The sequence below is a fragment of the Macrosteles quadrilineatus genome, unplaced genomic scaffold (genome assembly GCF_028750875.1).
Source record: "Macrosteles quadrilineatus isolate MER2022 unplaced genomic scaffold, UCM_ALF_1.0 Scaffold_7__1_contigs__length_78375512, whole genome shotgun sequence".
Classification (NCBI taxonomy): domain Eukaryota; kingdom Metazoa; phylum Arthropoda; class Insecta; order Hemiptera; family Cicadellidae; genus Macrosteles; species Macrosteles quadrilineatus.
Window position 1 is genome coordinate 59,194,814 of NW_026542600.1, and position 25,355 is coordinate 59,220,168.

The following is a 25,355-nucleotide window of genomic DNA, read 5'->3' on the forward strand; positions in this document are numbered from 1 at the left end:
GACTATTAACTATGCTTTCGGATTTTCTATTTGTCAGTATACTTCTTTAAAACAAACTTAAAAGAGACCATCACATTTTGAAGACCCTGCTGGTTATATACTTTAGCATGAAGAAGGGGGACTGGCGGAGTGGTCAGAAGTCAGACCGGGGTACGGGGGGGCCGGGGTCAATGTACGTCTGGAATCGATGGCAGCTAAACAGCTGATCAGCAATCAAGCAGAACTTAGCTCTGATTCGACTCATCTCTTCCATTAGTTTAGGATTTTTCAAAAATTGCTTTCAGACAAACGAGGCGTCAAAACCATTTGGAGATAACTTTTAGAAATAAACCTGTTAGAAAGGCTTGGACCTCTGTTCACAAACCCCCTGAAATTAAGCATCCCCTTAAATTTGTTGGTAAAATCGAAGTATTTCTCACAATTATCCTTGATATAATAAATACTAAACACACTTGATTGTGATTGTAATTGTTAACATTTTAGAATGTCTGCTCTTGGTAACAAAAAATCACAATTAAAACATTTGGGAAATTCAGTAATACTAGTGTAGCATCTAAAACATGTATGATTGTAAAACTCTATGAAAGTACCTATGATTTTGGCATAGTCTATGTATAAGTTACTAAAACCCAACAGTTTATGATTTTGCGGATAAAAGATTCTATGGTCAATAATAAAATATTCCTATATCTTCTATATTGAACGTTACCCATCCAAAATAATTGAGTTTGCACTAAACTAGCAGTTTCTCCAACTCGGATATGAATGTAATAAACGCATAAGAAGAAGTTAAGGGGGAAAAACATGTAATTAATATAGTATTAACCAAAGGTATTTATCATACCTTTTACAATTGTAACCCTTTTGAAACTTTGTATTGACCAGGGAATGGGTTAGAATCGTTCCCCGAATCTACTTTTTAACAAAATGTATTTAACATCTAAATGCATCAAACGTAACCTTAACGCTAACCTAGTATAGCCTAGTATTTAAATGAGTGCTAACCTGTTCTTATGTTCAGCTTATAGCCTAAACAAAAGACTGCATATTAATATGTAATAAGCAGCATCACAAAGATTTTATTGTAAACAGTGATTTATAATCATATAATGTGTTAGTGATTAGGATTATATTGGTTTGTTTTTAATATAAATATACGTTTAAGACAATTCAAGGTAACCAATTTATGATGGAGAGGAGGTTCAGGGTGAGTCTTTCGAGGTTTTTCGAGACAATAACTAAGATTTGGGTAAGGAAACTATTATCATAAAAACTGTCCCACAATCCACTATCTCTCATCGTCAAGAATACAGAGTTCTGTTGTTATTAGTTAGGAGTTTGGAAATTCTAAACAACGCGTTACTTTTATTTTGCCCTTAAAAACGAGTCAACACAATACTTGATTTTTTATTTAACGTTAAGTATCAATGTTCGTATGTTTATTGTTAGTGATAAACCACAGTTAAAAATCGCAGGCTTACACTTACGTTCTAATAATTTCAGAAAATTAATTTGGATAGCCAGCTTAATAATAAGTCGTCTGTGGATAGCTAACCACTCAGTACACACGACTCAAGTTTGGCAAGGGAAGTATTTGTTCGTATTTACAATAAACCTTCAGCTTAATACATAATGACATTTTAAAATATGTTTTTTCGAACAATTTCTAATCTCCTCTTTCAGTATATAATCAAACAAAATATTAGTATGGGTTTCGTAAAACCTTTTTTACCTACGACCGTTTTTTAAAGTAGCCGTTTCAGTTCAGTTCTTAGGATTGAAAAGTTTCTCATAACAGTATTGTTTACTTTCATAACAGCATAGTTTTACTCATAACAAAACGGGTAACGGACCAATGAAGCTTCCTGAAGAAGTAAAGCAGTGCAGTTCAAGGTTGGGTTCTAAAGGTTTTGGGAAACAGCTGAAAACTTATTTGGTGGAAGGCGAGTTGAATGTTATCGAAGAATTCATGTCTGCCTGATCTCATTCAATATGGCATTTATTATTTATTTGTTTAAATCTGCTTTAGAATAAAATAGATTTAACTAATTATTTTTTGTTTTGTTTTGAATGCTACTAGACTACTCCATATAATGTATTTGACGATTGAGATGTGCATTGTATATTTTGTACCCAATTCATGAATAAAATGTGCCTATGTCTATGTCTATGAGGTTCAAGGATTGAGAGAGAAGAAGTAAAATTGTAATGATTCCAACTTCAACTAATCAGCTGTTCAGGTCAATTTAATTGTTGAGTGGTGCAATTATAGGGTTTGGTACAATGTTTCGTTGTATCATTGTCAGTGGCAATGAGAGGTTATAAACGATAACATAACCTCTCGTAGAAATTATGAGTAGTGATTTTAGTACTTGAAACACTGTCGTAGGTAAAGTAGTATACACAACTCGTGTAAATAGTGTTAACGACACTCATAGAAGTTTTTAAGGCACTCGCCAAGGCTCGTACCTTTAATTTTCTACTAGTGTCATTAACACTATCTTTAAGCAAGCGTTGTGTTAACTACTATTTCGTTTACATCTTAGGAAATTATGTATAAAAAATATAACGAGATGTGACCACACATCTACATGTAGTAATTCCTCTTGCCAAAAAACTGTTAATTTAATGTCCAAATTGTTCACGACCCTATCCAGAAGCACCCAAAAGATTACGTTATAGCTTAAATAAATTAAAAAAATTACATGCCAAACTATCGTGGTGTGATCAGTTTTGAAAAACGTTTTCAATTGCAAAAACTAAACTAATCCTCCAAAACCACACTAATTTTTTAAACTAAAAGGATTGTTTCTTGGATCGCATTTAATAGACTTTTTGCTCAAAATGGTTTAATAACAATACTGGATGAGTTACGAGTGGTCTGATGGCAAACAGCTGTTTGGAATGAGCTCTCGGCGCAAGTGTAGTACAGACCGACACAACCACAGCACTATAATTGCCTCCTTGATTTATGAATATTGCCAGCATTATCTGAGTCCTAACAGCCATGTTGTAATTAATAGTGAAGCCCAGTAGTGCATATACACAGTCATATATTACAAGTCTCATTAACATAGTAAGCTTATTTAAATCTTACATTAAAATATGCACACTTGACGCGATTAAATATCTAGATTTGGCTGGATTTGTATAACAGGTTTCCTCTCACTGTGACCTCTGAGTGTGCAATATGTCGATTGTAAGATACGGTTCTAGTTTTGAACCATTTTATAATATTCATAGAAATTAAGAGATTGACTGCATAATATCAATGGAATAGCGTAGTATTATTTAGTTCAATTGGGATAGATGAAGCTCAATGTTTTTATCAATCGAATTCTAGAACCAAACTATTTACTCGTATATTAACTCACCATTCAAATCATTTTTATGAAAAGTGTCAATTATTAATCGCAACGAAAAGAACAAATAATTCAATTCGTAGAATATAAAATCCCGTCCACACATCACAATCCACGGTGTTCGACCGTACAATGTAATAACATGTGTTATGCTGTATTTTAAATAAAATATACTTTAGCTAATTAGACCATTTTGCTTACTGCTTTAAGTAACACAAGAGTGGTAAACGAAACTATACTTGCCAATACGGTATTTTATTCTAAAAAATATTATGGATTTTGTACGAGTATTTAAAAAAAGTACCGTTTTTTTAAATCTGTAGCAATAATGACTATTTTTGAATCTGCGTTTTTTAGATGGCTTTATTTACAGATAAAATCTGCTGAGTTCTTATTTTTATACGAAAAAGTTAAAGGCCTAGCATAAATACTACTTTAAAGGTTTAAAAGGAGAATTGGTTACAGAAAGTATCTGCCTCGTTGTGGATTGACTTTTACGACATTAAGAACAACTTGTTTCGAATCCAATCCTTGTATGACTGAGATGAACACTTATATTGTTTCTTGCAGCATACAAGGATACAAGGGACCGGCCGAGCAGGGCAGGGTCGGAGTCGGAGTTGTTCGGGACAGGTTTTGAGCTTGGCGGTGCCGCTCACATCGACTGCGATGTTGCCACATGGGGCGTCCCCCAACCCCACCAACCCACAGCATATGCTAACAAAAATGTTCCATGTTTTATAACATCGGTAATTATACTGTGACTGTTACTGCCGATATATTATTGATTTAGGGCTGTTGAAATCGCCGAAGCTGGTATCTTGTCTGGTTTTACAGGCGGTTAACGTTATGCCTGTAATGTAAAGGTATAACCTTTAGCATTGTGCCTACAGACTGATACATATCAATTACAATACGTTGTCGTTGTGTATACATTGTGAGTTGAAATAGTTGCTTTCACTGAACTAGTGCTTCTAATAATTAATAGAATGCTCTATTTTAACTCTTTATGCATTTGTGTTATTATAATACAGATCTTATGTAATAAAATAGCCTTGTAACACTTTCCAATATCTACACTCGAACTGTAAACAAGTGTTAGAAAAGTTGTTTTATTACCTACATTCCTAAACTGCTGATCAGGAAGATTACCTACTACAAGCACTGTTGATTTCCTCTGCATATAATTAACTCGCATTATGAATATTAAAAGAAATTCCTGGGACTCATATTCGTAATCTAGATTATACAATATTTAAAATTAGTTTTCTTTAAATTTAAATTGGTGTTAATGTATCTAATAAACTTATTATATAGTTTGTATATATTATACTAGGTGTACAATGCAGTTGTCTGCTTGCAATATTAAGTGGAGCTAGCATATTAATCCAATACTTTTCTAAAGTCAATGCTACATCTGTTTTATATACTTGCAGCATCCAATGGTATATTTGGTTCACATAAATGGAATGTCTATTTGCAGTATTCAAGGTCAATTAAGTCTGGTTCACGTAAACGAATTGTTTACTTGCAGTATACAAACTCTATGGCACATTTGTGGTTAACGTAAATAAAATGTTTACTTGCAGTTTCAAAACTCAATGGTAAATTTGGTTTACGTAAATGAATTATCTACTTGCAGTATCCTAAGCCCATGGTTCATTTGATTCGCATAAACGGAGTGCCTATTTGCAGTATCCAAAGTCAATGGTACGTCTGGTCACGTCACTGGAATGTCTACTTGCAGTAACCAAACTCAATAGAATCTTTGGTTCACATTAATGAAATTACAATTAGCAGTACCTGTTCAAAGATCTGCATTAATGTTATGTCTAGTTCACAAAAATTCAATATCCAAACTCAATGGTAGTTTGGTAGTTCACACAAATGAAATTACTACCTATTTGGAGTATTTAAAGTCAATGGTGCATCACCCTAATCGGCGATCCTATATTGATCGGTTATTCATTTTGTAGTAAATTATTATGTTCAATGATATTAATCCAATTGTTCTTCTCTTTTTCTCTGTACGGTATTTGTAATGTGCTATTTTAGATGATTCGTTGACTAACATATGTTGCGACTCTTGTTTACCTTTTTATTGTTATCTCGCAAATAATATCATGGCGACCAATTATAACTTATAAGGCCCATGTTAAATTTCTAAAAGTTTAAATTCAAGTAGGGCAAAGCCATGTTTTCCGATTTGTACTATTTCAGATTTATACCTTTCCATGGTTGGTTAACTATGACTATGCTAAATTTCGTGCAGATCGCTTCTACTTGAGGAGTATTTGTAAAACAAAAAAAGGAGTGTAGTATAAGAGCTTCGCTTCGCTCCGCTCAATTAGATATAATAAATACTTAATATATATTATATGGATATATATATTATAATATATCTAATAAAATAACTTCTTAAACAGCACAACTTACCACCTTTTATGCGTATTTACCGTTTTGTGAGTTAACATATTAGTATTAATAGTTGTTTCATGAGTGTTAATAGACCTATTTATGTTTACTTTCTGCTAATATATTTTAAACTACAGTATTTTGAAGCTATCCTAGGGAAGCGAGTTAAACTCTTCTTAGAGCGTGGGACATCGAGCCCTGTAGTCCTGGGTTTCAAATCCCGCGAATCACTACTGGATTTTATCCGAGTGATAATTCCGCAACACTTAGGCCAAGCTTGAAGAAATTAGATAAGACTTATCCTAGCTAGACTGTAGTTTACAAGAAAAAAAAATATCGTACACAGTTAATAAGAAGGAAGAACATTTTTGGTTACGGTATCGATTTTTCCAAATCCTCAAAGCTCTATCAAACTTTCAATACTAAGATTAACATTCAACAACGTATACTCTGAAACTGGAAACCAAATACATAAACAGAATATCAGTGTGTACTGAACGGTGCTCGTTAATGCTCACTTGGCGAGTTGCTTAGTTGCTCAGTTGCTCAGTGGGTTGGGCGAAAGCCTTCACATCCTGTGCAAGCGCAGTAACTTGCAAGAGATACCATCTTGCATACTGCAATGTGGCCGATAGCCTGGAGACGAGGTGTTGGAATACATGCATGTTTAAATACCGTAAACCCTCCCAATAGTATTGCTCTGATTGTACCATTGTCTCGTCAATACTTATTGTGGCAGTTTGGCATATCAATGCCACTGACTGTAGGCTGCCCAAGGACTCTAAGTTTGTTCTAAAAGGCTTTGCATTGCATATTACGAGTGTGTTGGCAATGAAGATGAACTATTGGTGTTAATTTTAAGGAGTAACAATTTCTTAAACAATGAAATATTACCGAAACAAAGGCTATAGAACTCTTATTTTTGAATACATTGAACTCTTGCCCAAGGATTAGAATTTTGGATGGTTAAACTTTTACAAAAAGGATGAATTTATATGGAGTTCACAAACATAAAGAGCTCATTTACTTAAAACTTGGAATTTGTCTGATCTGTTGTCTAATTAAAATAATCCAGTTAATCCGTCAAAAGATAAAGTCAGTCAAAGGTTTGAAGAGCCACAAAAACTATATATTTTGCCATACTATTATACTCTTCAACTAAAAAGCATGGTATACTATTTCGTATCTATTAAGATTAAATTACATCTAAGTCTGTCGGATAATTCACTACAAGCACTATACCTTTCCTATTCCATGAAAATACCTTTCCATGAAAATAAACATGTTGATAGCACTTAGCAAAAGTTTGTGGAACAGTTTTATGCTATCGCTAGACCAGTGAAGATTAATGAAGTATATAATATATAAAATTTGGACAAAAAGGGGGAATTTTTACATCTTATTTTTAATAAAAGAAAAAGATTTAGAAAAGCCTTACAAATTTAATATAATAACATGTTACTTTGCAATAGAAGTATATTTGATGCTTTTATACACATATAAGTAGTCATATGTAAACGCGCCTAATGTTATAAGACGTCCTGAAATAATGGAATTTAAAATAATTTATTTTAAATAAATGTTATTACAGAGTCCGTGACTTCCTTACTGACGGCTGGCATGAGGTTTTGGATAATTTTATTGTTGTGACATGTATTATTTTTTCGTAGAAAATGAATGTAATAAAGTTTGTTACTTCAGTCAAATAAATGAGTTATTAAGTAATCAAATATTGTTGATACAGTAAGAAGGAATACATATTTTAAAATTCATGTTCAAGTTTGATAATGTCATATCAAAAAGTATACAAAGTGGGTACACAGTATCCAAAAAAACATACATTTAAATACAGTTTATGTGTATATTTTTTTCCTTGGAAAATCTAAATGTATGCTTATAAATTTACCATAAATTTATATTGTTACATATGTTTATATTGTTATACGAATATATATTGTTAATAAATATTCGTTTACGTATATAATTTTAGTTTGAAGAAAACTATGCTTTAAAAAGTCGAATCATGATCGTAACAGCATTTTTCATTGTGATATATTTAAGTCGGGTATATAAGCATTGTGATGTATGCACATGCATATTGTATATTATTTGTTTGTAATTTTGTTTTACTTGCTTTTATTCGAGTAATTATAGTTGTTAAATTCTATTAATTTAACGTGTTATTGGATACAAGCATTAAGGTCATACAAATCATTGTAAAACGATTTGGCTAGTTATAATATAATAAGAGTATAAATCAGAAATCCAATAATAAAAAAAAATCAGATTCTTAAGTTTAATTGTATTGTTACCAAACTACTTAGGGTAAATTGTAAGCATCTCTTTTATTTACAGAATAAATTACAGTAAAGCGTTTACAAGAAATACCATTGTTATTGAAATATAATTGTTTTTGTTCAAGACCAAAGTAGAAATATGTTTGACCAACAAAGCCTATTACAGCATAGATGATTACAATTCCGGTATAATTAGTTGCATTTAAGTAAGTGTTAGGTTTTTTGAAATACAATCTACTGTTTCATATGGAATACTTATAGTAAAAAAATAATAATGTTACCAATTTCTCCAGCAATGCTCGTTTTCTTTGTGAAATGTATTGGGTCAATAAAGTACTGGACTGGAATTGTTCTAAATGTATGATTATGTTTTTTCCGTTTTAGCTTTTAAGTTTTATAACTATTTATTTTGATGTTCTCATAGGCTATAAACATGATCGGTTCGAATTCATATTTTATTGTGTCCCTTAGCAGATAAGTCAAGTAAAAGTTGTCGCGCACTTAAAAAAATTTATACAAACGTTTATTCATACTAGTTGGATACAACTATGAATCAATTTTTGTGATTAGGAGTATGTTACAGATATAGGTTGTGGTGGTAGCCACCTATATAACATTTATAGTTTAGTTGGTTTATGAACATGGATAAAAAATACACATCATAGATTATAAATACTCCCTCACAGATGTCATCCATAAACTGAATTAACTTGCTCATGGGTTCGTAAAAGGTACTTTTAATGCATATTCCTGCCCAGATCATGAGTGCATATTTATGTTTACTATGTATTTCCTATTATCTCGCCAACCTAAAACTAGCATAGGAAAATAACTTATTTCTACTTGTGTTTTAACTATTGTTTGTCCCTATAGTAACCAACGATTAAAAATTCGTTGTAAAACTTACAATTTAACCATTTAGTTGACATCAGCACACTCAAAGATAAACCTAGCTTAAAATTTTCAAAAATATTAAAATAATCACAATATTGTAAGTTAATCTAACGGTTACCCCTCATAACTGAGTTCACAAACATTAACTTATACGGGATATCATAAGGTATCTAAGTACTCAACTATTGGCTGTTGTAAATTGAGTAATCTGTTCAATTTCTTGCATTATCATTGACCATTGGTCACTGTGAGCTTTAGCAATAATTCGCAAGTTTCTTGCATGATTCTACGTTAAAGAATACTTTTAATATTATGTAATCACAAGGTTAATAAATCCATGTTATTTGATCGTACTCTCAATTTAAATACAGCTTCAAAAATTCTATAAATCTAAAAACTCATAGGTGTTCAGTTACTAAATCCAACTAAATCACCAGTCTGTCTGTTTACTATACATCCTGACCCAATCACATGTATGAGCTTGATGCTATAGCATAAACACAACAAACGGTATCGGCCTATATGAAGAAGAACCAAACAATTTTTAAATTCCTGTTTTTTTTTTCGAAAAAGCAGGTAGTTTTCGGATGAATGAAACCTTCTTTTCATCTATTTAACAACTATTCGTAGTAATTATCATTAACCACATGAATACTCACTGTATCACTAAATGAAAACTAAATTGACTTGTTTAAATACAAAGGCTTTAAGGAGATACATAAGTAAGTCTTCATCTTAGTCGTCTTTGATCATAACTTTGAATTAAAAACGTTTAGCTTAAAATCATTGTACTTATTGTATGATTTGACTTTTTTACAGTAGCGTCTTAAATGATGATATTGCCAAATTATCCAGTATGCAGCTGAACTGTAAACTACGATAATATAAACACGCTCATATTCTTCCAGGACGTGTGTCGATTTTCTGTTTATGGTACATTTTGAAAGTGAAACCTCCCCCCTCCCATCGTCTATTGATCAACCAACACATAGCTGTTTCTTAGGTCGTTCTCGCCATCTCAGATCCCTTACGTTGTCTTAGATTTGAAAATGTTTAGCTCTAAACAACTTCATTCGTGTCACTTAATGAATTTAATATAGCGTTTCTATATAGCTATAATTTTATTTTATTTAAATGTTTGTACACCGAGTCAATTCCAAAAGTTTTATATAATCAAATAATAATTTGAACGAGCCAATAATTCGCGTATGAAATTGATATTGTTTACATCTATTATATTTTATACTGAACTAGTTTAATGTTGTGAACTATGACAGTTGTTCTAACACCTAACATAACAAGAAAGTCAAACTTCATATGTACCTACTGTTTTACGATAAACAGGTTTTTTTAAAGTATCAAACATAGCTATGATTATGCTATATTTATTTGTTATAAGATAAGACAAAAATAATACACACCATAAACAGTAACTATATTCCATTCCCCTTTCATTAATAATTAAGTAAAGAACGTTCAGTGGATATAATAAATAGTTCGAAACGATTCTCACTAATGACATCGTTGTATACATATCCTTAAAAGTTTTGAGGTAAAGCTGATAACTTTAAACTAAATATTTGCGATTTGCTGACCAAAAAGCTCTAATAATGTCTGTTTCAGACATAAATCAGTTCAATTATACTTGTACATTACTTTATTTCCACTACAAAATTAATATCGAAATTAACGGCAAAACATATGTTTTGTATACCAAACGATATAGTTCACTGCAAGTGGCGAAAAAGTTAATTCATCAAACCATATTTTTATGAAAAACAAAGACGACCAAATATATAAACAATCCAAAGAGTATTACGTAGATTATAAAGCAATTACTTATGTCATTACATTTTGTTTTTTTAGTGTGCTGCCAATTATTTTGTTTCAAGTTAAAGTGCCTGCTATGAATCGCCTTAGAAATAGTATATTTAGGTATCTTAGTACTAAAAAAAGGGAAAAATGGAAACATTTGTTTGTTAGCTTTAGGCATCAATTGGACCTCGCCGACAAGTTTTTTTTTTTTAACTTGGTGAGGCCAAGCTTTTGTAATTTCTATAACAAATATATTTGAGTTATTTGAATTTGACATGAATCACCATAATACTAAGTAGGCTGAAATAGCTCTACCACCATATTTATAATAAAGGTAACAACACCAACTAATATTGACAACCAAAAAAATTGACAAAAAAATCCTAACTAAAACTTGTAAATGACCTAATTAAACGATCAAGCACGTACTACAAAACTACTGAAGCCACATCTGTTCATATTAGGAATTAAACAGCATCCAATCCAGATGGTAATAAATGTATTAGATTATACCTGTGCGGACCAACACAACATAGCATATTTTTAAGGTGCAATTTAAATAATATCGAATGATAAAAAATGAATGAATTACCGAATGATGAGTGTTGAAAGAATTAGATGATAACTTTGTCACTAGGGTCAGCAAATTCCAAAAGCCATTTAAAAAGCTACAGTCTTGGACCAATATAAACCTGACCTATATAAAGATCGAATCATTTGAACGACAACCTACTGCTTAGTTGGCGAGCATCATAATTTTTGTCGATTAAATTTGTGTTCTGACTATAGTAAAATTGCCCACCTAACATAGTTTGGAAAGAACGTGTACAGATTTCATTCAACATTTATGAAAAAGTAATGCTACATAAATCTGTTGACAGATGTCTATCTAGTAGCGACGACTTGCCCAACATATTTACAAGAGTAATTTTTGACAATCAGTATGTTTAATTCGCTGTAGTCAGGCAGGTTGGACCAAACCGCCGCTCAGCACGCTACCCAGAACTGTAGCTGCGTGACTACCTGATGCCCGCTGCTGCCTGCTGCCTGCTGCCTGCTGCCATGTTTACCATTTCATTATCACAATGGCCCATTTCCCCGAGTACTCCACTTTTGTTTTCTTGTTCAAACGAAATTTGATAACATTACGAGTGTTCGGTACATAGATATCAGGATAGCTTTGTTTGGACTTTTTGAGCGCGTGATAAACGCAATGTATGCGTTGAAAAATTGGTTGTTAATCACGCAATAACTTGGGTTTGTTTTATGAATTATTACTTAAGTATGAATGTTAACAACTAAAACACAAATGTTAGTGTTTTTGTGAAGACTTTATTATTACTGTTATTTAATAACCTTAATTACTTTACCTAAATGATTCTTTGTAAACTATGTGTTACTGGGGTTTACCACATTAATATTTTTAACTATTCGCAAAAGTCCTGCCTCAATATGTCAAATGACTCGTGTAATTGGTAAAATAATTTGAGTTTACAGAATACCTTTCAACCATCAGTAGTATTATGACCACAAAATATTTATTGCATTACAGAATATAATTTAGGTTAATGTTAATTGAACCGCGTCATGTTACAATGATGGCGTATCCAAACATTGTACATTGCACACAATGATTTACAGGTCTCTGGATGATTTATCTATGAAGCTTGATGTGACTTTTGCTAGTAAATTTAACGATCCATCGTATACGTCTGAATTATATAATTATCGTACTGATTATCGTAGCCAACTGTAAATAATCCTAGTTATTTTAATATCCTACAATTTCAATCTGCTTAGCCTATTTAATTGAATCATGAAACCGTACTATTCCTATAACCAGGTTTCCATCCCCATATTAGTCGAGCCAAATCACAACAATATTCTTATGTACATATTATTTCGTTACGATACGGTTTGAGTTCCTGCACGGAGATTTTAGCTCATATTATTAACTTTGTAAGCACGATTTTGTCACGAAAGAGTCCAATTTTGTGTGTACAGTAATTATTAGATTTTCTTTCTTTCTATATACATTACGTATACAATTAACATTTGAACACAATTTATTGGGTTATGTTCATTGTTACGTATGCACTCGAACATGACCGTGACGAAAATGTGAAATTATGATTATGTACACGTTTTACCAGGTTATTCCAGTTATTTCATTTATTTTATTTTACATACCAACAGACAAACTCCATTTAAAAAAACATCCAAGGCAGTTAATACCTTTATAACTCAAATGATGTAAAGAAAACAATCCACGATGTTGATACATATAAATTTCAACTATGAGACAATAAATAGTAGTTTACGGGACGATTGAGTAAAGATAGTGTTAACGACACGAGTACAAAATTTAAGGTACGAGCCTCGGCGAGTGGCTAAACACTTCTACGAGTGTCGTTAACACTATTTACGCTAGTTGCGTACACTACTTTAACTACGACAGTGTTTTAATTACTAACAATGACTAATGTTTTAGTATATACCCTCTCATTGCCACTGACAGTGATGCAACGAAACATTGTACCAAACACTAATTACACCACTCAACAATTAAATTGGCCTGAACAGCTGATTAGTTGAGGTTGGGATCATTACAATTTTACTTCTCCTCTCTCAATCCTTGAACCTCATTGGTCCCCTCATTGAACCCGTGTTGTTCATGAGTAAAACTATGCTGTTATGAAAGGAAACAATGCTGTTATGTAAATTTCTACCTCACCAATTTGTCTCAAGTCGTACCCAAGTTGTTGAATACACATCCACCTACGATGCACTGTAACCAAACCATGCTTTTGTGGTTGGCTATTTTGAAAACCGTAGTAACTGATTAATAGGATACTCCCGCAGCAGTAAAGTAGCAAAATAAGCGAATTTCCATTTACCTGGATGGGTTATCACTCAAATATTTCTTTAAAGCTGTCCTTATCAAATAAAATTATTTTTAACCTGCTACGGGGAAGCTATTAAAGTGGGTTTTGAATAAAATGTTCATAGCAAAAATACAAAAATCTGCAAAATTTGATCAAAATATCCCTAAACAAGCAAACTACAAGTAACTGACGAAAGTGAACACCAACTCATTATTGTCTATTGTCTATTAGAATAAAATAATAATTTTAAATTTACAGTTCTTTTGAATGATCTCCGTGACCATCTAGATTCCTAAATTCATTTTGCACGTTTGTACCAAATCTAATCAAAATTGGATGATTTTGCTCGATTAATTGTGCTACCTAACATCGAATTACATATATGTATGTAAACGGATAATGTGTTTGGGCTGTGGGCACATCAAAACGAAACAGAAAATCGGTCCCGGGTCTAAATCTTATTATGAGACCATCGGAAATAGCTTATTATTTTTTAGAATTTCACTAAAATCAAACACTAGCTCCCTTATTATCCAAGTAATCAACACGTATATAGTTAGCAAGTACCAAGCCATTCCAGTGTTGGCCAATTAGACGAAGAAGATCAGTATTACAAGCACGGTTTGAACGTGGTGCACATAACTATGCACTAGGCACAGTGGCGCTTACATTTCAACTACTACGTTGCGGGCATCCTTGTACGTACATCTAGCTGAAGGATACGCAGGGTTACGTCATGTTTATGTATTAATGGTGATGACATTGTTACTCGAAGGATTATTGACATTCTCCTTCATGGTTTAGTGAGAATAGATTTGACGACGTTTCAAGATTTGAAATCGGATACGGTTCTTGGGCGAAAAGTGCCTAAATATAGTTAGTACAAAAACTCAGTTCAAGTTGGAGAACTATATAGGAAATACCACACAGAGACCTAGTAGTAAAAACGAGTAACAAAATCGTTAGATATTGTCGGTATAAAATCCCAAAGTACCCACGGACTTTTGAGAAAACTACAAGTCACACTCCCATAAACCACATACTTAAAATGATCGTCATGACTAGAAACCTTGCGCACTATCCATTATTTCATAAATTGCCCTTTAAGGTCGTAATTCCTTTCTAAAGGGAACATTCCATGTACCTAATGTTAAAAATACCTCAGCTGTACTTATTTGTATGTAATTCTTACAATTTATTACCTTATTAAAATCAGGTATGATTATTTGTTTGTATTACTTACTGTATTCTGTTTTGTTCAATCAATAGTTTTACTATCGAATTTCCCATATAGGGAATAAGATATTAATACTTTTGTAGTCAAACGGGGGGCCCGTGGGTAACACCTAGTTATGTTTAAACAACTTTCTCACCTATGGATGCTTTTCTGAAACGTCAAGAAAACGTGTTCTTTAACAATTTTGATGAAAATGTCCACAATAAAACCTTAAATAACATAAACATACGATCACCAAAAACAAACTTCAAATTAAGTTTCAGGGAATTTTCTACATAGGCATCCTTACCTTGGTTCTCTAGACATTTCCAAATCAAGCATCGTGATTAAATTTTATGGATATGAATTAATATCATTTACAGTATTTTAAATACTGGGATAGGTTTAGATTGCGGTTATATTTTGATAAAAACAGACTTAATTACAAAGTTGTGTTGGTATTGATAGTGTAATATGAAGATAGGGTTTTCTTCAAAACATGTATTACTACAAGACAAAACGCAGCATACTACATTAGATTAAATCTAAAGCTACCCTTAAGAATTGAAACCAAAGATGGAGCTAGAAAGAGATCATAAATTAGTATGTCAATAAGTCGATGAAGCGTTTTAATTTGTAGGACTTGGAATAGACTAAAAACGTTATCCTTGAACGTTTAAGTAAATACCAAATAACAGGCGATGTTTCGGACGATTCATCGTTCAGACGTTTCCTAATGGATATTTATGTGCCACTAGTTTGTATTTGTTTGATTTAAATATAGTGTATTTATTTTTTTTAAATTTAATATCACCTATTTTATATCGATTTAAAAAAGGATATATTGGTATTTATTATTAAGAAGATCCTTATTTAGATAGGCATGTGTAACTTCATATGTATCAAAACAATATTTTGTATAAAGCCAGTTGCTCTATACTACATTGAGTATATTAAGTATGCCATTTTTTCATACACTTACTTTTCTACTTTTTCCACACACCTACTGTGCGATTATGTTCAATGATGTACATGTAATTTCAGTTATATAACTAAAAACTGGAAGATTGAGTTTTATAATTAAATTATACTACAAGCCTAGGTATAGCTGTAAACTTTTTCATCACTTGTTCACAAGTTAATTGGTCAGTGCGTTTTTTTACTCACCCGTGCGGAAGGAGCTCGTTAAAGATTATTTAAGTTCAAAAGCGATTTATTGAAACGTGGTTTGTGTAACGGTATTAACCTTAACGTTGGTAACCTAGGCCACATTTTTATCGGCTAAAATATATGATTAACGGTCAATGTATATGATATTGCAAGATTATTGACTAACAAGCCCTTATTATTATGTTTATAAATAGTAAATTCCCATCAGATTACGAAATTAATATAAGCTCGATTTGAATTTACTTATATACTGAAGTATGAGGAAGCTAGATTACGCACTAATTTATTTACACCTTCGGATTTTTTTCGTTTTTTTCAACGGGGGGATTAGACTATGTCCTTGTTACCATATCGGATCAACCTTTTCTTAGCAGCATCATTAATTGGTAGCCAAATCAAATGTCAATTGGAATCGTGGTCAAGAATCTGTAACGGTTGAAATCGAACCAGCGAACTTCACATTTGAAGGCGAGCATTACGCCCATCGGGTATCCAGATACTTTTATCGGTCTAAAACGATAATCAACAGAAAGCTCGGTGCCATTACTCAATTATGTGTACTAAGACTGAGAATAAGCAGGATTAGGACGAAGGACACAGGAGCTCATCAGTAGGCCTCCATAGTGGATCCATTGGTATTCCAAGGAGGCGACCCTCAGCCAGAGGAAGTTGTGGACCTCCGTGAGAATCTTTACCCTCCGCCCTCAGGATCAATTATATCCTGCTCCATCCTCGTTTTCAGGAACCATCGTCAATAGGGTCCTGAATCCGAATGACCTGATTGCTCTTCTTGTTACACCTGAAATATTGAGTATGCCCAGGAATAATTTGATTATTGTTTACTACATGGACGTCAGTAAAATTAAAATTTCTCTGACAGCTGCTGAATACATATAGTGTAATTTAACGAGGTGTAGTTGGTTGTGGGTTTAACACATAGTTGCTGTGTAGCATTGGACATTTATAAAATCCTTGAATGTTAAAATAAGTGTTTTTTTTTGTTTCTTCTTAATTACATTTTCCAATTCAAAAATAAAGTTTTAAGAAACAGCTTCGGATGAAATAATGGTAAGTTAAAGGGGTTAAAAAAAGTTGGAGTGTGGAAGTACGGGATTACCATACGAGTTCGGTACACACATTTTGGAAGATTTAAGTACGATAGTTTACACCATACTACTAAATCTGTACAAATCCTTATATATTACCACCAACTTAAGGACTAAAAATCACTAGTCTGTTTTTGTTTATAACCACTCATTGCCACCCAAATACAATATAATCAGCTGATTGGTGTCCGGTAAAACTCATTACAGTACAGTAGTACGCAATGAAACCCCATTTGATTAAGATGGCGGCAAACAACTGTTTTCTGGACTAAATCCTTGCGTGGGAAGTTCGTCAAAATAGTGTAGTGCGGCGTAAAATAAATTGTGTTATTTCAAGGATTGAAAAAGGTTTCATTAACAATCATTATTAGAATTCTAGCCTTAAAACCAGATAAATATACCAAAGTGTATTGTGTTAACTACCTCTTTGGTCAGAAAGTTTATCTAAAATATGTCCACGTAGCTAGTCTACAACCATTACTTATGGGGGCAGTGCTCATAAACTACTTCTAGTCCATGTATGTACACCGAACCAAACAAGCCTGGTAAAATAACATTGGCCGTTCCTAAACGACACAATCAGTTTTTACTTATTCTACAAAAAGTCGATGACATTGTATCTGGAGGCAGCCTTATATTGTGTTGAATTTATCTGCATAGGACAAAGTGGGCGCGCGGCATTAACTTGCAAATGCCGTCTTGTCACGTCGATGCGTCGGCATACATTAGCGGCATGGCTACATACATGCCTGCATGGCAGCGCGTCCTTTCGGTAGCCTACGAACTTCGGTCGTCAACGTAGCTATAGGAGTTACAACTTCATCTAGCAGGATTTTCCCCCATGAAGCTACCAAGTTTGATTATAAGTAGTACAATAATGAGGTGGGCGATTTTTATATCTGGTTTGCCTAGAGGTCAAGCCTCACTCTTTTAAAAAGGTAGGGAGTCACAGTAACGACTTGAGGTATTTAAGTTTTTAAATAGAAAAACGTATCATTGCCACTTTATAACTTGTTAATTAAGCTTACTGTTTTCTGCGGTTATATATGAAACTATAGCTATTTACAGTAATTTACTGGTAAAATAAATATTTAATCATAGCTTCTTTACCACGACATATGCTTTAATGACACATTTATCATTGTTATATACATTTGGAAAGAATGGGAAGGCAAATTCGCTTAGCAAATACCGAGTATTTTGAAATATGTAAAATAACCTATTACTTTTTGGCCTTAACATGTTACTCTAGTAGCATTTTTTATCCAAATATATTTACAACCTTTAATAAATATATAGAGCCAAGGTATACAATCGGGTATTCTATAAAACTTGTAGATTATCTATACATTGCCTTAAATGAGTCAAGTATGCAAGAAAGTATAAAATACGCCGTTGTAGGACATTTTAGTCTTTTGTTTCTTTGGCTGGCTTTACCTAATTTAATCCAAACTAAAATAACCTAACTATATTTGAAATTGTTAAATATTTTCGCCTACACAATTATACACAATGCATAGTCTAGAAAACAAATAATTATTTTTCAATTCGTTTCAATTTCAAAAATATTTACTTTACCTTTAAACCTTAGGAAAGTTTAAGAATTGGTTGTCATTTTTTACAGAATGCATGGATTGAGCACATTGCCAAAGTGGTGTTTACCAATTATTTTCAAACCTAGTTTTTTAATGAAAAAAATATATATAGGTTTGGCTGTATATAGTTTTAGAGTGTAGACTATTGCGGTTTAGTACCAAAATATGAGTTCACTTTTCGTAGACAACAATTTCCCCCATTTTAAATAGATAAAACCATAATAGCTTTATGAATTTCAAAAAAGAAAAACAAATAAAATGGCAGTTTTTCAGGTTCATGTTCACCTTGGTAACCAAAATACTAACCAATAGTATTGATACATACGAGTACATGATTAATCTTATTAATAATATTTTTATTTTAAACAGATTAAAATAACTGTGTACTTATCAAACTTTTAAGACTAATGTATATTTAATCACAACATATGTTATTGTACTATCACGTGTCGTTCAATTGTATACGCAACTATCTTTCCACATTAGAGTTTAAAAGTGCACAAAATTATATTTCTAATTTTCTACCCAAGTAAATATTGCGACTGAAATCTAAACAAATTAAACTGATTAAACTGTGGTCTCTTGAAATAAGCCACAAAAACCGTAAAAACGGGTTGTTTTTAAGATAAGTTCACTAATACGTTAAACTGTGATTAATTTGCACTCAATTCATATCTGTATGATAATTATAAAAGGTTCCATTACGTAATGCGAGTAAGAGTATTTTTAAGAGGTAATTCTTCATGTCAGTGAGTTTATATTATTTGAGATTGTTGCGGACATTTACCATCACGATTGGTGAAAAAATAAGTTTTTATAACATTTTGGTCAGTTTTTTTATTAATCGTAATATAAAGAAGAGTGGCTGGTGATTATGTTTCGTGTTGTAGTAACTAAGAAAATGTTATTGGGGTTTTTTTTTGAACTTTTAATGACTCATAATATACAGTACTTAATAGATTTTAAAATTAAAATATCTTGTGACTTTGATGTTAATTTTTTGCAAACAAAAAAGTCAACTTGTCATTGAATGTAACTTATAGAAAATGTGTGAAACTAAAATGCGACGTCCAAAATTTAACTTGTAACATGTAAATATGACATTGACGAGTTTCAAAATATACGTGAAACATAAAAACCCCAGTTTTGGTAAACCTGCATACTGAGAGAATTTACAGTTGTATTTTTGAAATTTCTTTTACAGGCATGTTTATGATTTAGTTCGCTGATACTTAATATATTCTTGTAATGTATAAATAGGAGTCAATAGCGTTGCCTCAAAAGTCATATGATCGGTATGGTTGCTAGCTGGCCTAGTAGTTACCGTTAGCATCACGGATTTGGGTGTGAACATTAAAAACAAACATAACATTGAATTACTAAACAAACAGAAAACTTGCAGTTCTGGTTACATTTCAAAATCATACTGCATAATGAAAGATTATTTAAGTTCTATGGACATTACATCTACACAGAGGAGTGATCTTATATAACTATTTTCCTCTATAAGGAAAAATGCAGAATACCTATCTAGACGTAGGAGATAATTGTATAATACTAAATTGTTCTGTATAACTGCTCTATTATTCTCCATCAAATAGTAGCCAACATATGTAAAAAAAAAAAAACTAGAAGCAGTACCTTTTTTCACACGCAAGAAGAAAAATCATTAAGATTGCTTGTTTATCAACGTTACTTTATACAAATTTGGAAAATATTTCGTTCCATGTACGATCCTAATATTAAAATTAAAGTAAACATTAAAATTCCAAACTAGTCATGATGTAATTTCAATAATGAAACTAAACTTTTCTCTTAGTCTGTAGGTTTGCTGGCAAGGAAGTGTTTATTTGTTATTTTGTAGTAAAGGTTCATATGTTTTTTAGTTTGAGGTAGGACAAGAAAAAAAAGTACTTTTAAGATGTATCCGTAATAAATCTTGTGAATATTCTTAGCCCATATAACGTTCAAAATATACCTCAAACGTATTACATGCGTCGCAATGAATGTTGTAGGAAATTCCTTGTTTCAAGTACATTTTTGGCAATGTTATTTGGCGGAATAATGCGGACATTTTACAATACGTGATAATCATTTAAATAACAATTTGAAATTATAAAATAATTATTCAAAACATTAGAATTCCTAAGTGTAATAAACACTGAACACACAACTTCACATTTAAGTTACAATTTAAAAATTTGAAATATGTCATATTGGTATTTTACCGATTATTAGTATCAAGCTAGGAAAGATGTAAAGACATCATTGTTTTGGCTGTTTTTAAATACTTGGTAAAAATACATTACTATATGGCAATCATGACAGTATAGATATTCTAGTAATGAATCAAACAAAGCTATTTAAAATATATTATACTACAGAGTAGAACAATATTCACACAAGATTGATTATCAACAACAAGGCAGCCGATGATTGGATTTCAATAACTCTATTATTGAAAAGGTTTTCTTTGTTCGGATCACATATAAATAACGATTCACTCCCATATTCACTGGATAGTTATGGGAAACCATAATTTTAAAACATAACACCAAAGGTACATAAATGAAACCAGTTCAGTAGTTTTTTTACATTTTACTAAACGTATGTACACAGTGAAATGTGTCTACAGTTTATCTAAAAAATGGATACTAGATGTAATAATACATAGCACAAGAAACAAACAATACAGAAACTATGGACAAATACTGACATAAGGGAGTGATAATAAAATTCTTAAACAATCGTCATATAGCACTGTGCCCACGGCATCAAACAAAATGAATATAGATTCGTCTAAATAAACTCACTAACAAAAACAGATCTCACAGTCAACCGACACGATATATAAATAAATCAACATTGTCAGTAATATAAAAACATATCTATCAAAATAAAAACGCAATATTTTACAAAAGCTGCCATGTAATAGATTAACGTTAAAGCTAGAGCGCACATTATCTAATCGATACTAGATACGGCCTACCTATGGGCGACATACACGACAAAAACGTACATTAAGTCAAGTTATACATTACATTACATTACATATTCTTCTTACCTAACTCAATCACAATCATTTCATATTGTATATGTTTTGCAAAATGCAGTTGTCTCTTAAACTGTATGTACATTTTTAGTCTTAAAGCCACAGAGGAAATATAATAAATAAGACGAAAAGATGCTTGACTTAAACTCTGCATTACCTGCTTCAACTGCGATTGACACTGGTTAGTTGATTGAAACTACCACGATCGTAAATTACATAAGGTGTTGACTGTAAAACATGTTTTTAATGTAAAAACACATTTGAGTCAAATTTTAATACAGTGGTAAAAAAAATGTTACTTATAAGAACATATATAAGTACAATATATTTTTCCAATTTTTTTTTATAATTTTGTAACACGTTGAATAAAAAAATACGTGTTAGTTCAAGAATATAGTTTTTATTGTTTCCTTGGATGGTGCCTTCACCTTATGTTAAACAGAAAGGTGATCGATTGGCGATGTTCTTTTTCATCAAGATTGTACAATATGAATTTCGAGAAAATGTTCTCTTAATTTATATTGCAACAAAATCTTTAACATAGGCTCCTATCAGGTTAATTAATTATTCATCACTACTTTCATACATGAAATTCCCGTTCTTACAATGTTACTTTTGAGTTTAAAATATTGTTCATTTATACAGGATAATTTGTTACCCTAAATTGCTTATCCACTATAAAAGTTTATAATTGAAATTACTCCTCAAAAACTAAGACCGAATTAGGTGGAAATGTTTTGAATGTTATAAATATCTGAATATTCAGCCATTATTTCCAAGCAAACAACGACTATATAAAACACGTTTAACTCAGCAATTTACAGCACAATAGACATATTACTATAAATAACTATATAATTATAATTCGGAGCTGAGAAGTCTGCTACGGAATATTATTGATTTTATAAAAATATACTCATTGAGCACTACAAATTTAAAATATAGTACATCAATAACTTGTATCCAATATTGTTGTCACCCAAAACCTTCACGGATTTTAACTGAATTCTGCTGGTTTAAATGTTCTGACAGGTAAGAGTATTGTTAAGTTCTGAAGGTCCTTTTAAATAAACAATTTCCTTAAATGAAAGTCTTAGATCTTAGACCAACCAAAATGTTACCCGAATTCTTCTCTCAACTTGCTTGTTTTTTTATCAAAAGAAATCCCGATTAAAATATTTATCAGGTTAGCTACGACCACCGGCAAGGTCTATTAGACAATTTTTGTTGATTCACTCTTAAATATTGCATACTAACTATTGTTTTAGTTGTTAATAAGAATGATTTAGAATGATGTGTAACCGCAAATTACACAATATTTTCTACACATAATGGTTTGTATCCGTGAAAGTTAATATACAAACGAGGCAACTGCATATGCTTACTCGATAGGAACAAAATGAGGAGCATTTAGTGACGGATCGGGTTGAAAAGTACTGACAAGGAACAAAACTTACAAATAGTGGATACAGTCGTACATAGATTAGTAGAAGAAATAATAATTATCTAACACTGAAAACACATGTCGCATAATGTACAAATACGCTAATTTACACATACACACGCTCTCACACAGTCAAAACTCTCAATTCAAACACACAGTAAGTAACTCGCTGAAACATAAAAATACTCACACACACTCGCTCGACCCTGCCACCTTTACGTATAGGATTACATTGTTAAGGTCTTCTATTCCAAAACGATTTCACTAGCTTCGATTAATTACTGACTACGGTTCAAACATATTTTGGAATTTGCGAGAGCGAAAATCACGGAGACGTGGCAACGCTGGGCTTGGCTTGGCACATCATTGTTATTCGAGTATTGATTCAGGTGGGGAGGGAGGGTGGCGAAACCGGCAACTTTTAGAAATATTGCTTAAATGTGCTTTTTAGCCGTGGAGGAACTCAGGAAATCGTTAAAACAAAGGATTTCGACTGTTGGATCAGTTGGAGTGGTATTATGTAAAATTCTTACAGATACAAAAATATTAAATAGTTTTAGATTAAATATACTTAAGTTCGATAAATGTTAAATGTAATACTTAGTGAAGCTAATATATCGCAGATTTAATCATGTAATGACATTCTATATAGATATTCAATACAGTATTTGTGTCAGCAGCTATGCCTCAATTAAACAATTCATTTTTGTGTGTTACACAAATACCTAATGTAAACAATAGATATTATCCAACAATAAAAACGCTGTCACGCCTGGTTATGGAAAGCAACTAAATTCTTCGAAATAACAAAATCAAAGAAAAACAAACATAAAAAATGTTAAAATAACAGTCAATATGATTAAAGCTCAAGATCATACTTTTAACAAATCCATAACACAACTGAACAAAATGCTAAAATTATGGCAACATCCGAATATTAAACTATAACTATAAACAAAACAAAACTTACAAATAGCATTTCGCTCGAAAATACGTGATGTACAAATGAACAGTAAACGTATAATAAACAGAGTTTTTTATATAATTACAAATAACATTAAAGGTGAGCAAACGAAAGTAAAATAGCTCTTAAGATAGTAAGAAGTATATGTAGCTATACATTTTACGGTCAGAACTGCAAGCGTCAAAAAGATTTCAAAAATATCTCTTTCGGATATACCACTAGTACGTATTTTCGAATTTATACTTAATTTTACGTATAGATGGTTTCGTTAGGCCTCGAAAACAATAGAACCTCCAAAATGGCAATTTAGATAGATTACGTATTTCCAAAACGAAGGCACTGGAGTAATTCTCTTTTTGCGAAACGCCATAAAATAAAACAGTGACTTCGGCCATCCGAACTAACCGGAAACAATCCAAAACTCAACAAACGAGCAACACAAAACAGAACGTCCGACAAACTAACACTGGCCTAACAAAAACGGGAACGACCGATGTAGGCTAAGTACAACAACCATGGACGTGAACCACCAGCCTCGCTCTGCTGGAAATCCCAAATTTCAATTTTATTGCCTCGTATACGTATCCGAGTCCGAGAATACTGGTAATATCGGTCGCAACAGCATCACATCACTCGTCACTCGCCACTCGCGCAGAGTCTGTGGGGCTTACGTTTGCACCTTGGTGACCACCGCTTTGAGAAGGTCCGCCCCTGAAGTTTTGTCTAGGCCAGACATCATCTTGTGAGGATCGTGCAGCGAACCTTGGTGGTGGTGATGTTGTTGCTGTTCCGCCGCCATTTTCGCTTGCTTCTCCTGTTTCATTCTATCCTGTTCTTCTCTTTCCCTCCTGGCTTGCTCGTTGATCTCCTTCACCGCTCTCAGCTCTTTCTTCAACTTCATCCTCCTGTTCTGGAACCAGATCTTGATCTGCCTCTCCGTCAAGCAGAGAGCGTGGGCGATCTCGATCCTCCGTCTCCTCGTCAGGTAGTGGTTGAAGTGGAACTCCTTCTCCAGCTCCAGGGTCTGGAAGCGAGTGTAGGTCTGTCTCCCCCTCCGCCTCGGACACCCATTCGGACCTGAAACCAACAGGCCTGTTAGTGATTAATACTTTTCCGTAAACAAGTGGGGTCTTACATCTA

General features: G+C 32.5%; 2 protein-coding genes across 4 annotated transcripts in view; both read right to left on the reverse strand.

Moving 5' to 3' along the window:
- Nucleotides 1-25,355, reverse strand: part of LOC128999033 (uncharacterized) — a 499,696-nt gene that overhangs the window by 100,908 nt on the left and 373,433 nt on the right. The window lies entirely within an intron of this gene.
- Nucleotides 21,339-25,355, reverse strand: part of LOC128997805 (homeobox protein abdominal-A homolog) — a 59,556-nt gene continuing 55,539 nt past the window's right edge. For 2 of the 3 annotated variants that reach the window (XM_054423525.1, XM_054423524.1), the window contains exon 4: nt 21,339-25,292. In XM_054423525.1, coding sequence (XP_054279500.1) covers nt 24,883-25,292 — 410 coding nt within the window. In that variant the 3' untranslated portion in view covers nt 21,339-24,882. Of the gene's footprint in view, nt 25,308-25,355 lie in introns of all 3 variants that reach the window. The other variant, XM_054423523.1, reaches the window with a different exon arrangement.